Source organism: Aristolochia californica, unplaced genomic scaffold (assembly GCF_029961685.1).
Source record: "Aristolochia californica isolate CCGP_79_NKW_82.1479 unplaced genomic scaffold, dmAriCali1.0.hap1 SCAF_2, whole genome shotgun sequence".
Lineage (NCBI taxonomy): Eukaryota > Viridiplantae > Streptophyta > Magnoliopsida > Piperales > Aristolochiaceae > Aristolochia > Aristolochia californica.
The window spans coordinates 5,799,722-5,815,213 of NW_027181881.1; the positions used below are offsets into that span (position 1 = coordinate 5,799,722).

The following is a 15,492-nucleotide window of genomic DNA, read 5'->3' on the forward strand; positions in this document are numbered from 1 at the left end:
ACACTTTTTTTTTGTGCCAAAATTTGGGGAATATAGAGGTAATTAACCCAAAATAAAATTGATTCAAAAGAGAGGTGTAATAGAGTATAATCCAACTTTCAAATTACATGCATAGGACATAATTTTTTTATCTTGGTAACAGAGACTATACCATCATGGCCCAAATAAAAATGAGGAAGAGGACAAAACCAGGTACCTGCCCTCAACTTTTGTCGTGATAGCCGCCGGAGACCCCCCCAGTCACTGAATGGGATAGGTTGAATCTAAACCAGACTGAATTTAACTGTGTCACTTCAAATTTTTCATGGCTACTATCAATGAGGGTGAACTCTTTGATCCGGAAAATATAAACTAATTCAGAAGCAGCACATTTCAAATAAAAAAAGAAAACAAATGAGAGAGAACATCTATATCACAATATCACATGATTGGACAAAGCAGAAATGAATAAATTTAACATAAAGGACTTATAATGTCATACTAGTTCCAGGGGTCATCCCACCCTTTGGGTCCTTCTCTCTTAACAAAATCAATAATGGCCTGGACAGCTTCCTGGACTCGATTAGAAAGAGAATGGTTACCCCATTCAATCTCAACTTTCTCCGCTCCTCCCAATGCTTTGCAAAGTCTGCACAATGAATCCCAATCACATAATTACAGAAACAGAAGGCTTGCGCGAAACTGGGGCAAAATTTACTTGGAGGAAGAAGTCTTACCTGTCAACCAATGCCTTTTTATCAACATACTCGGGCACATACTCGTCCGCCATTGAAAAGATCACCTGTTTTTACACAATTACATGCAGCAATCAGGAGTTCAATAGACCAACACCAATAGGTAATTCCCGCAGTAGGCAATGTGATCTCAGCCAAGTAAAATGCCATCATAAAGTTTGAAGATAACTGTAAATAGATCTGGATCATGACTAAACAAGTTGATTTAAGCAACATACGTTCTCAACCATGTAAAACAATTGCAAAACTAACCAAAAGTACTTTTACTGACTCTCACTTGAATGTTATAAAAGACAATAGCAATCCAATTATCTCATTGCTGACTATCATATGAGTTGGGTACAAGTCTTCGGCCAAAATTGCAGCTTTATTCAATGTCCTGATTTGAAAAAAGAAGAAGATGACATCTTCACAGCATGTTAGATGAGGCCTAATCGTGATATGATAACTAGTTTAATGCATAAAACTAACTTCCGACTAATAATATTTGGACCCTCTTCTATTGATTCGAGCTCAAAACATATAGTCTTGCTTTACCTGGCAAGGTGTGTTTGACATATGCCCAAGCCGCAATCTCAGCTGGTCATCAGTCAGATCTGAACTGAACATATCATCATCACCCGTACAGTCACAAAGAGAGTGGTACCTATTAGGTATTCATATTTAGTAAGAAAAGAAATACCAAATACCAACATTCTGAAAGGTGATCAACACTGCAAAGCAACTGGATGATCAAAGTCAACTACAGTGGATTCAATATAAAGAGCTATCTGCAGCACCAACCTGTATGCTGTAATTGGAGCATCTGGATTTGCTTCCCTAGGCATTAACTCCATCCCTCGGCCTTCATTTACCATGGTTGATGCCAAATTTATCATTGCAGCTGTTTCTGGAAGGGTCGCTCTGTACTCTCGATCACTCACTGGAGCCTAGAGAGTCAGACCAGTAAAGAGGCTTTTATCAGTTTATTTATTTTCAATCAGAAACCAGTTGCTTCTATTACTCAGGAAGCAAACATACATAAGCATATCCTACTTTAGTTCCACCTTAGAGAGGAAAGAGAACAAGTTTCAATTGCAAGTACCTGTAAGATAGCTGCACGAACTGCTCTAGAGCATGCAGCACTTGTATGCATATAGTGCACAATATCCTGTTAATGATCCAACTGAATATGTCAAAAACAAAACTAGCACCAAAGAACTTAAAAACCACTCATCAACTGGACTTCAGACCAGCATGAAGTACCTGACAACCAGTACTATGACCCAGGAGTACCACACCTTCTGAGTTTTCCTTATTGATCAGATAGTCAATCAGCTGATCAAGCTCTGACGCATCCTTCGAGACAAATAATGTAAACAATTAACAGCATACAACGGTGTTAGAATTACTAAAGAAATAGATGCAACTACAGCATGTACATGACCAGAATTATATTCATCATAACTAACAAAACCTCAACCTGATTATGTTATGTGGTTACAATAATCCTCTTCAGTTCTGCTCTTTCATTAGCTAACCATCTTCAACTCTTTCATTCGCTAACCATCTTCAATTCTTTCATTAGATTCATTCATGGTGCTTGTCAATTTCATTGTCTATAGACCATCATGCCTAGAACTTCTCATTGGCACTCTATTCGGTACATGCAGAACATATTCAAACTATTCTTGAAGGGCTCAGGGCTCTCTTATTTCCCCCTCCACCAGTGTTAGGCATTTTTTAACACATTCATTTTAGGCATTGCATATATAGTTCTGTCATAAATCTCAACAGTCTCATCTCTCCTATCTTCATATTTTCTAGATAATGTTTCAGTTAAACATTCTGATGGTAGAAGGCATGGCCAATGTAATAGTAGTCTTGTACAATTCAGTATTCAACTTTCTGAGCACTCTAAATGCTAATTTTCACCTTAGCCATGAAAATTTACTGTACATGTTACATCCTGCTCAAACTCATATTCCTTCAATATGAACAATCCTAAATCGCCAAAAGAGATAGGGTATACTTTAAAAGTGTCTTTTCTTAGCAAGAGATAGGGCATACATCAATAAACAGCGTAAAACCTTTGTGATGGTTGAAAGACTTCTTCAATTTAAACAATGAAATTTACTGATGTCCTCTGATCCTTGAACAAATACAAAGACCGAAACAATAAAAGGATGAAAGATCATGTTAGTCCATCTTCAGATGCATTTATAAACCCAACTAAATTATTGTAAAATAATATGTAGCCCAGGGCCATTTTGATATTGCGATTTTCGAGTACTTTTAAGGTATGGGGCAAGTCTTTAATTATCAGTGTTTTTACTTGTCTTGTTTTTTAAGGGTAATTTAGTCAGTTTTTGAGTTGATTAAGTCTCTAATATCTGGGCCATTATTGTCATTCTGAAGTATTTCTGAATATAATATTAGTGTAAGGGACAACTGCTGAAGTTAATGATAAATCGAGAGCCTTCTTCTTGGCTCTGACTTTACACACTTCTTCTTCTTGCAACTTTCCTCACTCTAAACAGTATCAGAACAGATTTCGATTGAATTAGGTGCCATCTAATCCCTTTCTTCTCTCAAATTTTCTTTTCCTTTTCCCTCTTTCTTCTTCCTCCTGAACTGCACAGGATTTTCTGGTCTTCTTCCTGCCTGTGGCAACCTCCAGGTTGCGTTATGACTGTTTGAACCCTTAGGTATTGGCTTGAACGCCAACCAATTCTTAAATGGTAATGTTTAACTGCCTGCCTGCTTCCCGCCCTCCCTGTGATCCTAAATACCTGCAAGAGGGTTGCTACTACCTAAGGCTGCCATCTTTACATCTGCTGGCTGTGTCACTTTTTTTTCCTGCCCGAGTCAGTTTCTTGTCTCTTGTTTTCTGCGTCAACAGCTAAACTGCTCAACTTGGACTTATTTCTCATAAGTAAATTCTTGTGGAACATTAATTTAGTCACCCGATACCAAATTTGGTAATCGTCCCCAAGACCTTTCAAGTTTGATGGAAAACCGTAACCCGTTGTTTAGCAAGCAAGAACCTTGGTATGGTGAAGACGCCACAAACAGGGATGGAAAATCCGTTTGATAAGTCGTTTGAACGCCACAAGAAAAACCCTGATAAGTTCGAAAAGTTCCTTCAAGAACTCAAGAATAATAACTCTCAATTATGAATAAAATCAAAGATTTTAAAATCCGTGTATAAGTCCTCTATTTATAATGGAGGACATGGTAGAATCTAGGTAGAATAAATTCCTTCCCCTAATTAGATTCAATTAAAGAAACTTAAGGTAACTTGACGTAAATAGAAGCCTAATATAATTCTTACGTGATCTTCTAGGATAAGTTGCCAACTTGTGGATATCCTTGTGGATTCCACGAGATCTTCTAAGATAAGTTGCCAACTCGTGGATATCCTTGTGGATTCCATGAGATCTTCTAACCACATGCCCTTCTAGGATAAGTTGCCAACTCGTGGATATCCTTGTGTGTCCCACGAGATCTTCTAACCACCAGCTTGTGCCACCATGGTCAGTCCCACATTGTAGTAGAGTAAATCTAGCCCACGTCCTCATGGTGGGTCCCACTAGCTTGTGACTTCATGGTGGGTCCCACAATATAACAGCGTAAAACCAACCTTTGTTCGCATCACAGCATGCCATAGATTTTGTAACAGGAGCCTCCCTGTCAAATCTATTGCATTATCAAATGAATCCTGCTGAACATGGAGAATTACAACGACAAGTGAATGAACTCCTCCAAAAGGGATTCATCAAGGAGAGTTTAAGCCTTTGTGCAGTACCAGCCCTACTCACAACTAAGAAGGATGGCACTTGATGCATGTGTGTGGACAACAGGGTCATCAACAAAATCACCATAAAAGTATAAATTTTTTATTCTGATGATATGATAGATATCTTGATGGGTGCCACTATATTTTATAAAATCGACCTTAAAAGTGGTTACCGCTAGATTAGGGTCCACCGGGGAGATGAATGGAAAACAGGCTTTAAAACACAAAAGAGGGGTTGTATGAATGGATGGTTATGCCATTTGGACTGTCGAATGCACCCAACACTTTTATGCACATGATGACACAGATGCTTCAACTATTTCATGGCAAATTTTTGGTGGTCTATTTTAATGACATCTTCATTCATAGCCAGACCAAAGACCAACACCTAGAACACCTTCGGGTAGTTTGCCACATGCTCCAGAAGGAAAAACTTTATGCTAATCTCCATAAATGCTCCTTCCTGATTGATCAACTGGCTTTTTTGGGTTTTGTAGTAACTTCTGTAGGCATCACTGCTGACCCCCAGAAAGTGAAAGCCATCGTCAAGTGGCCAAAGCCATCTACTCTCCACGAGGTACACAGTTTCCATGGTCTTGCCACTTTCTATTGACAATTTAGTAAGGGATTCAGCACCATCATGTCCCCGATCATGGATTGCATGAAGAAGGAAAATTTTCGTGGTCGAAAGCTGCCTCTCATGCTTTTCAAGAAATCAAGAAGCCTATGACCGAGGCACCTGTCATGAGATTACCTGACTTCTTTAAGGTGTTTGAGGTAGATTGTGATGCATCGGGCATAGGCATAAGAGGTGTACTTAATCAAGAGCGACATCCCGTTGCGTATTTCAGTGAAAAACTTAATGTCTCTAAATAAAAGTACTCCACCTACAATAAGGAGTTCTATGCAGTCGTTCAAGCCTTACATTACTAGCATCAATACCAACTTCCACAAGAAGTTGTACTATACTCTAACCATGAGGCCCTTCACTATCTCAACTCTCATAAAAAAAAACTTAATCATAGGCATCGTCGATGGATCGAGTACCTACAGGGATACTCTTTTGTTCTGAAGCATAAATCAGGTGGTGAAAATAAGGTGGTTGATGCTCTAAGTCGTTGAACAAGCTTGTTGTCCGCCATGAGCATTCACATTATTGGATATGAGAAGTTCATACACGAGTATCCCTCATATCTCGACTTTGGGAGCATTTATACTGAACTGGGAGAGGGACCACATCGTACCATTGAGGATTACCACATCCAGGGTGATTATCTATTTCGGTCTAACAAGTTGTGTTTGCAACACATCTATCCTAGACTTCTCAATTTGGGAAACTAATGTAGGGGACTAAGGGGACATTTTGGGCAAAATAAGACCATCCTAGAAATCGAGTGTCGATTTTACTGGCCTAGTTTAAAAAGGGATGTGGCCAAGTTAGTAGGACAATGTAGGACATGTCAATTAGCCAAACATACTAAACACAACATTGGGCTATATACTCCCCCACCAATCCCTACATGTCCCTTGTAAGACCTCAGAATAGACTTCGTTTTACGCCTCTCATGTACTTTTCAAGAGCACGACTCCATCTGTGTCATGGTAAACCGTTTTTCCAAGATGGCACATTTTATCCCTTGCAGTAAAACATATAACGCCTTGAAAATCGCTCGACTTTTCTTTAACGAGATCGTCAAGCTATATGGTCTTCCTCAAACCATTTTATCTGATAGGAATGTCCGTTTTATGAGCTATTTTAGGAAAAATCTTTGGCATCTGATGGGTACAAAATTGAAATTTTCTACTGCCTACTACCCTCAAACAGATAGTCAAACCGAAGTTGTTAGTTGAAACTTGGGAAATCACCTTCATTGCATCGTAGGAGAGCACCACCGCACTTGGGATCTGGTTCTCCCAATAGCACAGTTTGCTTACAATCATTTAGTCAACAGGTCCATCGGCATGAGCCCATTCCAGGTTGCCCACGGTTATCAACCTAGGGAACCTTTAGATCTCATACCTGTGTCACCTCATGCTAGGGTTTCAAAGACAACTACAAAATTTGCACATAGAATTCAAGACTTGCATTTTGAAATCACTAAACAACTCCAAACAAGTAATTCCCAATACAAACTTCAGGCCGATATACATGAACATCATAAACAATTTAACGTGGGTGACTATGTCATGATTCGGATTAAGCCTGAGTGGTTTCCTACTGGACCCGCTTGAAAGTTGCAATCTCGTAGTGCATGACCTTTTAAAATCCTGAAAAATGGTTGGTCAAAATGCTTATGTTGTAGATTTGCCATCAGATTCGGGCATTAGCTCCACTTTTAACATAGAAGATTTTAAGGCATATAGGGGCAACCCCACCATTCAGGATGACCATTTTTCCTTACCTTCTAACTCCACCCCATCCCTTGACACACTCCCTTCTTCCTCACTTGATATCGCTTTGGCTCCATTACCCGTAGTGTGAGCATAAAAAGATCATATTGATGCTATTTTAGATGAATAAGTGGTTTTTACTAGGAATGGTGCAGTTTAGAATTTCTTAGTATGTTGGGCAGGGCATCTAGATTCAGACAACACTTGGATTTCTTACGAGATACTACAACAGTTGGATCCAGATTTATTCAAGTATTATCAGAGCCTCCAGGAGCTACAATCGACATTGGTTGAGATTTGGCTACCCCGGGAGAGTTGGTGGGGACACCAGTGTGCCACCAGTCACCCGAGTCTATACTCGGAGACGTCAGACCCCACCGAGACCCACCGCCCCATAAATTTGTAATTTATTTAATTTTATTTTCGTTTTTATTTATCCTGATTTTATGGGATTTATCAGATAGTGGTTTATCCCTTTTTCCTGATTTTATGAGATTCATCATATAGGATTTATCTCGCTTATTTGAATTTTGAACTTCAGTTTTGTTTCTTATTTAAAGGGTTGTAATCGGATTAGTGGAGATCATTGGATGCATTAAAGTTTTTTTCTCCTCCCGCTGGTCTCTTGTCTTCCTTCTCTCTCTCTCTCTTTCTTCCTTCTCTCTTCCTTTCTTCTTCTCATCCTTCTTCTATTTTCCCTTCCCGACGCTCGTCCCATGTCACACAGACTCCTATCTTATGGAGCCCATAACACACAAATTACCTAGGGAGCACAAATTGGGCCGTAGCCCACACTGTACTAATACCATGTTGAGTTTTTGAGTTGAGCCCAGTTCTATCCCAAAATGACTAGTCACTTAGAGGCCTATTCCTCAACCTTATAAACCATTAACTTTTCTTCTAATTTTTCCATGTGGGACTTTTTCCTACTCAAAAAATCTAATAATATGGAGGAGTAAAAAGCAAAATGTAGTGGCCTGTTCAAGTGTTGAAGTTGAATATAGAGTAGTAGCACAACTATTTGGCTATGGGTGAAATCTCTAATGGTTTAGTTTGGATTTGAAATTAAAGAACCTATTTCTATGGGGTGTGATATAATCAAGCGTCTCATTGCGGTAATTTTGTTTTTCATGAACGCACTAAGCACATTGATGTTGATCGCTAATTCATCAAAGATGCAATCATGAATGGGAGATTTGCACTCTATATGTTCGATCAACAGACCATCTCAGAGATTTGTTTACTAAAGCTTTGTGTAAACTGGAGTTTGAGATTCATTGTAATAAGCTGGGTATGCTAGATATTTGTAGCCAGCTTGAAGGAGAGTGTCAAATAATATGTAGCTCAAAAGCATTTTGGTCCTTGTAATTATGAGTAGTTAAGTATTTAGATTCCTTCTCACTTAGGTTCATTAGAAAAGTGTTAGGAGTAATTCTGGTCTTTCTGTATTTGGAGTAGTAAGGAATAAGGTATTACTGAGAAGGGGGTATTATGAGAATTCTCTTAATTGTAACTTAAGTGATAGTTAAAGAGAATTACAGGTCAAATGCTGCCCCTAACATGCTGCTATCTCTTTCTATTGTACTTAATTTACATTACAAAGTAATAATTATTCATCTAGTAAAAGCACAGTGTTTAACTAACACCTGGGTTTTTACATATGGATCTCATACTGGATCTCTTCACTAGTAAATTAAGCTCATAATCATTTTTTCTCCCATGGAAATTGTGCGTCTTCCTTTATAAAGTACAAAGGTAACATGCACATATTGTTAATAAAAAACCAAAAGGTATCTCCAGTTAAAGATTTATTAAAGAGATTCTTGCAGGAAGCGGCAACAGTAACCAATCATTCAAGTTTCAGAGAAAAGAAATTTACTTGCTGCAAACTGGAGATCCCATATCCAGAATAAGAAGAGGATAACAAAGGTTGCACCAGGGACCACTTTTCATTTTCTAAAGCAGCTGAAAGATGCTCTAAATACCTGAGGAAGGATGGGCAATGGTTAAGGTGATAGCAATACCATCATAAAATGATAACAACCAAATGTATTATTAGTAGTACAATATTCCTTCATAAGACTTATTTGTAAAGAGGGGGAAGTGCCAGTCCCAATAAGGTATCATCACCATGGACAAAGCTAGCTTAATATGGTCCTCAGAAGTGTGGGTTTGCTACAAGACAACATCTTAGAATTGAACTACCAAGATTTGAACCAGATAGGTTCAAAATTAACAAGCTACTCTGTCGCATATAACAGAATCAGATGGCTACAAACCTACTAGGGTTGTTAATCAATTTTGGAAGAGTATATAACCAGATATTTGAAAAGTTAAGGCAACCATATTACTCAGAAAAGGCCAACAAAATGATATCAGAAATTCTGGAACTATATAAATATGTATGTATGTATTATGCATGTATATATATGTACAAGGAAAATGACAGGATGGCAATAAAAGGAACTAATATTTCTCAAAGACTTGAAGAGTTGTCAAAGATAACTAGATACAATTATAAGATACAAAAAAAAAAAAAAAAAGATCATGACAAAGAAAGAACCAAACAACAGCATGTTTTAACTTACTCAGTTGCTAAAAAACCATCAGTTAATCCACCAATAAATATGACTTGTTGCTGGAAGCATCCAGTTCGAAACACAACCTGCAATCTGAACCATTTAGAATATGACAAGGGACATAACATCCAACTGTAAATAGCTGAATAATGCTTTAACAAATGACATGATGAAACCATGCAAAATCAACAGCAAAGCCTTAATATGTTCTCTCTAGGTCAAGTACAAAAGTATAAGCAGTCAAAATTAGTCAATGGGTCAGTCAGATTCTTTAACTTGTCAAGTTTAACTATTCCTTTGTACAACAGTAAAATAGTTAGAGGAATGCATTATGTACATAACTATGATGAGTTATAATCAACATCTGTTATACTTTAATGATCGTTCTCTCTATTGATTCTTTTTTAAACAAATGGGTCAATAATTTTTCAAAGAAGAAAAGAAAAGAATCTTCAAGTGTATCCAAGAATGTGAAGGAAGAACAAATCCACTCAACTCTTAGCACGTCCAGGCATACCATTACAAACTCTTGCATAATCAGAAACAACTGAAGTGCAAGAGAAGCAAGGAACAAGAAAAGATCAGAGACAAACATTCCACATCACTGAAGCAACTCTAGTCTTCCATTCCTTTTAGAAAGAAAGATGCAAACACAAGAAAAAATTAACCAAAAAAAAAAAAAAGATGAAATATACATGTAAAATTGGTCTTAAACAAGGTGCAATCTTTTCAGGCTCTAACTAAAACTTGACAAGCCCAATTTCAGAGGCCTCTTCCATCTAATAAGCAAAAATCTTTTCAAATCTAGACCTAATAGGGATTCTCTTGTACAAAAACTCTTACTTCCAGACAGCTGGCCTGAGATGTGGAGAACCATTAGAGGCTACATCAAACACAAATTTGGGCTTAAGTTGACCCTGATACCATATTAAATTGGATCTACGTCTATCACAAATAACTAATTGAAATTAGGTATTTTCGCAACTAATAAGGACAGTTACTTTTTTAAACCTGAACCGGTGTGAGACTATAGATTGGTGACCATTTTACATTACCAAAAATTCTGGTGACCATTTTACACTACCAAAAATTCTGGTGACCATTTTACACTACCAAAAATTCTGATTACCATCATAAATACAGACACAGACAAGAGAGGGAGAGTGATCAGTTTCTTTCTCCTCATGTACATAACTATTCTGATTCTTTTTGTTCAAATTGCCCTTTAGGAGGAAGTCTTCCTCGTGGACGAGATATTAAACACAATGCAGTATCAAAAAAGATAATAAATCACAATTTGCCAACTATTTGGTACAGAAAATAGCAAACAAGTACATTTATTCAGGTGATTCGCATTCACAGTACAAGGCTACTCGATAATATAAATACAAGAGACATATATTTGAGCTAACTCATAGTTTTAAATCAAAACAACAGCACAAGATAAGTAATACTCTACCTGCGCCGGTTTTGGCCCATACTTGAATAGAACTCCATTCATCTGATCCTTTGAATTGACGGAGCCAATTCTATCTCCAGCGATCGGAGTCGCCTGAGTTCTAGGTGTACCGGGTTCACAGTTGCGTACCCGAACTATTCCCGAGAACCATGACAAGGACGATAGTGAAGATAACGAGGATGAAGAAGGAGAGGACGTCATTGTAGATATCCCAGCTCATCCATAAGCACAACTAGGGTTGTTAAGGTTTAAGATGGAAGCAGTAAGCTAATGCAAAATGCAAATCAGGGAGCCTATTCGTTCTCTTCGTTTCCGCTATTCACTGTCTGGCGCCCAGGCCTGCCAAGGCTGACGTCCGCTGAATTGCCGTAAACTGGTCACGATTGTTCTCCTCTTTTTTGGTTTTGCCGCAGTTGTAGAGGCCAGAGGTCTAATCCTAGGAGTCTAGGATCGACGACGACGACAACTGGGATGTGAAATCTGCAAAGCAGCGATCGAGTGTTGAAACTTGAAACAACATTCCAAAGTTACAGGAAACAACGTCTTACAAAAAATTGAAAAGTTTACTGAAACATTACTAGGTAAACTTGTGAGCATGCCAAGATGTGGTTCAGAGTCTCTGAGCTTGACTGGTTCAAAGATCGTGAGAAGTCGGTACTAAATTACTAATCACAGAGCCGTTAAGGAGTTAACTCTCCTGTAAACAAAAGCATAAATTATTGGTTCTACTAAAATTCTGCATATCCATAAAATACTCGAGATTCTATTGAATTCTAAAACCGATCTTGAAACAAGTAGGAGCTCTGCCATAACCCTGTTCTTCCTCCATGAATTCTCATATTAGACGTTTAAAACGTCGCTGGCAACAATCAAATTGTTTCCTGAACAAGAACATAAAGTCTAGTCATTAAACCCATCAAAATTGTTCATGGAAATCAAATCATATGACAACATTTGAATATGGGACCAATCACCTCCTTTTTCTCTTCTGGTTAAATCTCTGACCGACACATTTTTTGTACTGAAAAAAGTATTACTCGTGAAATCAATCCGTAAATTGTTTTGAATAACTTCTGAAAATCAAATGTTAATGAGATCAAAGCTTTGCTTGTAATCTCTAGTGTTCTATTCAAAATCTTTTGTGTGGTTAGCATGTTTTCCATTTTAATTGTCTATTGGACATAATTGTCTATTGGACATATTGTGCTAGACCTGTTTTTACTTTGTGCCAAATTTTTCACTAATATCAATATGTGGAACCAATTATTGATACAACAACTCCACTTACTTAGAATCTAAGTCCACAATGAACTTGAATTGAAGTGAAATGAATTGATTCAACTTCAACTCATCTTTGGGTGTTAGTGTAGACGAGTTCAAGTGGTTGGAAAATAGATTCTAGTTTTAGTGCCCCAAATGAAAAATATGATATAAAGAAGAGAATGAGTAGTAACCTTTTATAATATACTTAAATAGAACATATACCTAAACATATAATTAACCAAAATAAACGTGGTTATTATACTTATAAGTGATTTAACGTGTAGTATTAGAATATATTAATATCCTAATTAATGAAAAACTATATTATATTACTTAATGGTTATAGTTTATTATAAATTAAAACAATAGTTACGTGTGACTAGAATAAATTATACAAAATTAATAAAAAAATTAAAAAATAACATAAGAGAATATAATAAATAAACCTAATGGTTTAATTAATTATAGAAATTGGATAATTAAACCAATTAATGATTACAGTTTATTATAAATTAATATACTAATTATGTGTGACTAGAATAAACTATTTAAAATAAATAAAAAAGTTAAAAATAACATAAGTGAATATAATAAATAAATAAATTATTTTGTAATAACATAAGATATAGTTTAACATTAAAACTCACTATTTTAATACAAAATAAAAAATACATAATAAATAAATAAATATATTATTTTATCAATAACATAATATATATTTTACATATTCTTAATTAATAATGTATTAAAAAAAAATGAAAAAATAATGGTTTAATTAATTGGATAATTAAACCAATTATGACGATGGTTTAATTTTTCCTAACTTAGGAAAAATTAAATATCGTCTTCGTCTTCCTCAGCGGCGGGCCAACAGGCAATGGCCACGGTGGCGACGCTCCGACAGTATGCCGAGAGAGAGAAAAGAGGGAGGCACAGGGGCTTTGCGACAGAAGGTCAGCCTCCCGTGCTCTGCGACGGAGGTCTAGAGGGAGAGGAAAGGGAGGAAGACCGACGGGCGGGGGAGAAGAAAGGGAGGCCGAGAGAGAAGAGAAGTCAGGAGGCTGAGAGGCTCTGCGACGGAGGTCAAGAGGTAGCAGAGAGAGCGAAGACGAGAGGAAGAAGATGGGGCAAAAAATCGTCGGGAGACGAAGGCCGAGGGAGAGGGAGAGGAGAACAGCAAATGAGGACAAATTTTTCGTTTCGGAGGGGGAGAAACAACGCGCGACGAAAGTTGATGATTCGCAAAATACGTAGGAATCAATGTTCCCCTGTTTTTGCCTGAGTAAATGAAACGGTATAATCTCACTTCAATTCAATTCTTTTTACAATTAACATTGCGTTTAAACCAATTGGTAAACACTTATTTCGTTTCTTTCGCTGATCTCACAAGCAGTGTGTAAAAAATCAATGTTTTATCTTTGAGGTAATCAACGACTTCATTATAATTATAATCCATTAGTTGAATCTAGTTTCAACTCCATCCAAGTACATGGAGCAAAACTTCAATGTTTCCTTGCTTGGATGAACCTTCATGATGAGCCATATTTTGTACCAATATTTTCAATTTGCAAACATGCCTATTTATATTTCGTGTATTAGCACGAAAACTGATATATACCATACTAAGGTGGACAAAATAGATGACAATTTACATGTACATTTATTGATATTGTACTACCTCACAAAGTAATCCCTCATGCGGTATCAACCTTCAGTGTTTGTTAGTACAATTCGTTGAAGAATAATCCCAACTCGATAACTAAAGTAGATATGTTATTGGATAGAAAACTACATAAAACCACACAAAAGCATGTGTTGTATCATTACATGGCCATCATGACTCTTTAAACCCGATATATGTGGAGGAACACATTGATATATTTGAACGATATTTGTGGAGGAACACATTGATATATTTGAAGTAAACCCATCTAAAAATTACTGTTACAAAGCCAACCACTAAATAATTTTTCCTCTTATTGAAAAATTGCTTACAAGCAAGGGGCATATAAATTGAATCACAGTCTTTTTGCAAGTGTAATTCCTTTCTTATTCTCATCAAGTCCTTCATTTAACAACTTATGTGCAATATAATGCCCACAAAATGGTTATAAAAATTTCTCTTAATATGCATGACATCCAAATTTTGCCTCAATATCAACTTTGACAATGACTTAACTTAAAAACTAAGCTCCTCTTCTTCCGATTCATTTCAATTGGAAATCGTTTTTCCTTCATATTAATTTGTGTTTTGTCATTAGGCATGTAGGGAAGTTCCTAAAATTATTTTTGAATGCCACTTCCAGTTAGTTGAACTAGGGGAGGTCAATCTTCCCATTTATCATTAAATTTCTTATCCCTTCACAACTTATCTTTTATAGGTAGAAAACTCCAAATGCTTATATAACATTATTTTCCTCTATATTTTCACCTCGCATAATATTTTTGGCTCATACATGTCGAGCACACCAATTTTTCTTTACCCTAACAAAAAAGTGAATCATAACCCAAAATGTTTTTTGTGCTCTTAAAAAGTGCATTGCTATTATAGAAACCTCTTTTGTAAGTAAATCAAAAGTATGTACGCCCTCTTCCTATAACTCTTTCATCTACCAATAGGCACAAATTGACATCAATATTGTTACTTAGAGATTTTAGCCCATGAATTAGTAATTCATATAATAATGATATTTTATGTACTTTTATGAAGTTAAATTGTAAGACATCAATACCACATGTCATATACAATAAGATGTACTCATATTGCTAAATGAGTTGAAACCATCACTTTTAAAGTTTAGACATAAATTCCTTGTGTCTGAAGAGAACTATAAATACTCTTTGTCAAATTCATGGTAAAGTTTTGAATCTCTCAACACATTTCTTTAGTTCACTTGCATCATGATATGTCACCTCATGTTCTTGGTCGTTTCTTTTGATGTAAATAGCTGTTGAAGTTATGACTTGGGTGAGAAATAACATAAATGTTTATGGCACACCTATTTTTGTTTGGTTTTTTAATCATACATACTTCAATTCACTACATTGTGGATATTTTTCTTCTTTCTTATATTCCTTTGAAAATAAGTTAAAATCATTTTGACATGCATATATCTTCTTATAATAGAATCCCAGTTCATGAAAAAGAGTTTTAACCTTGTAATAATTACGAGGCAGCCACTCACCCCAAGGAAATGCTTATTTTATCAAAGAGTGTATAATAAATCAATAATTAATTATCTACTATTGATTATTAAATAATTATCAATAATAAATTAGTAACAATTA

The 15,492-nt window shown here is 36.3% G+C and overlaps 1 protein-coding gene across 2 annotated transcripts; it reads right to left on the minus strand.

The window, feature by feature from the left end:
* Positions 1-58: 58 nt before the first annotated feature.
* Positions 59-11,798, minus strand: LOC137956479 (UPF0613 protein PB24D3.06c-like). Of its 2 annotated transcripts, XM_068803999.1 has the most exons (10): positions 11,520-11,798; positions 10,942-11,421; positions 9,492-9,568; positions 8,783-8,888; positions 1,980-2,072; positions 1,819-1,884; positions 1,518-1,663; positions 1,272-1,380; positions 717-781; positions 59-628 (listed from the first exon to the last, which is right to left on the minus strand). In XM_068803999.1, exons 2-10 carry the CDS (start codon positions 11,140-11,142, stop codon positions 481-483), a joined length of 1,011 nt encoding a protein of 336 aa, XP_068660100.1. In that variant the 5' UTR covers positions 11,143-11,421; positions 11,520-11,798; the 3' UTR covers positions 59-480. The 2 variants fall into 2 exon arrangements, with proteins under 2 accessions (XP_068660100.1, XP_068660101.1); XM_068804000.1 differs by lacking the exon at positions 11,520-11,798 and having other exon boundaries at positions 10,942-11,449.
* Positions 11,799-15,492: the final 3,694 nt, after the last annotated feature.

Excerpts from the sequence above, each read along its gene's own strand:
- LOC137956479 (XM_068803999.1), bottom strand. The coding sequence starts at position 11,142 with ATGACGTCCTCTCCTTCTTCATCCTCGTTATCTTCACTATCGTCCTTG. Across the intron at positions 8,889-9,491 it reads GATGGTTTTTTAGCAACTGA|GTATTTAGAGCATCTTTCAG; the intron begins GTAAGTTAAAAC and ends ATCCTTCCTCAG. Across the intron at positions 1,885-1,979 it reads GTCATAGTACTGGTTGTCAG|GATATTGTGCACTATATGCA; the intron begins GTACTTCATGCT and ends GATCATTAACAG.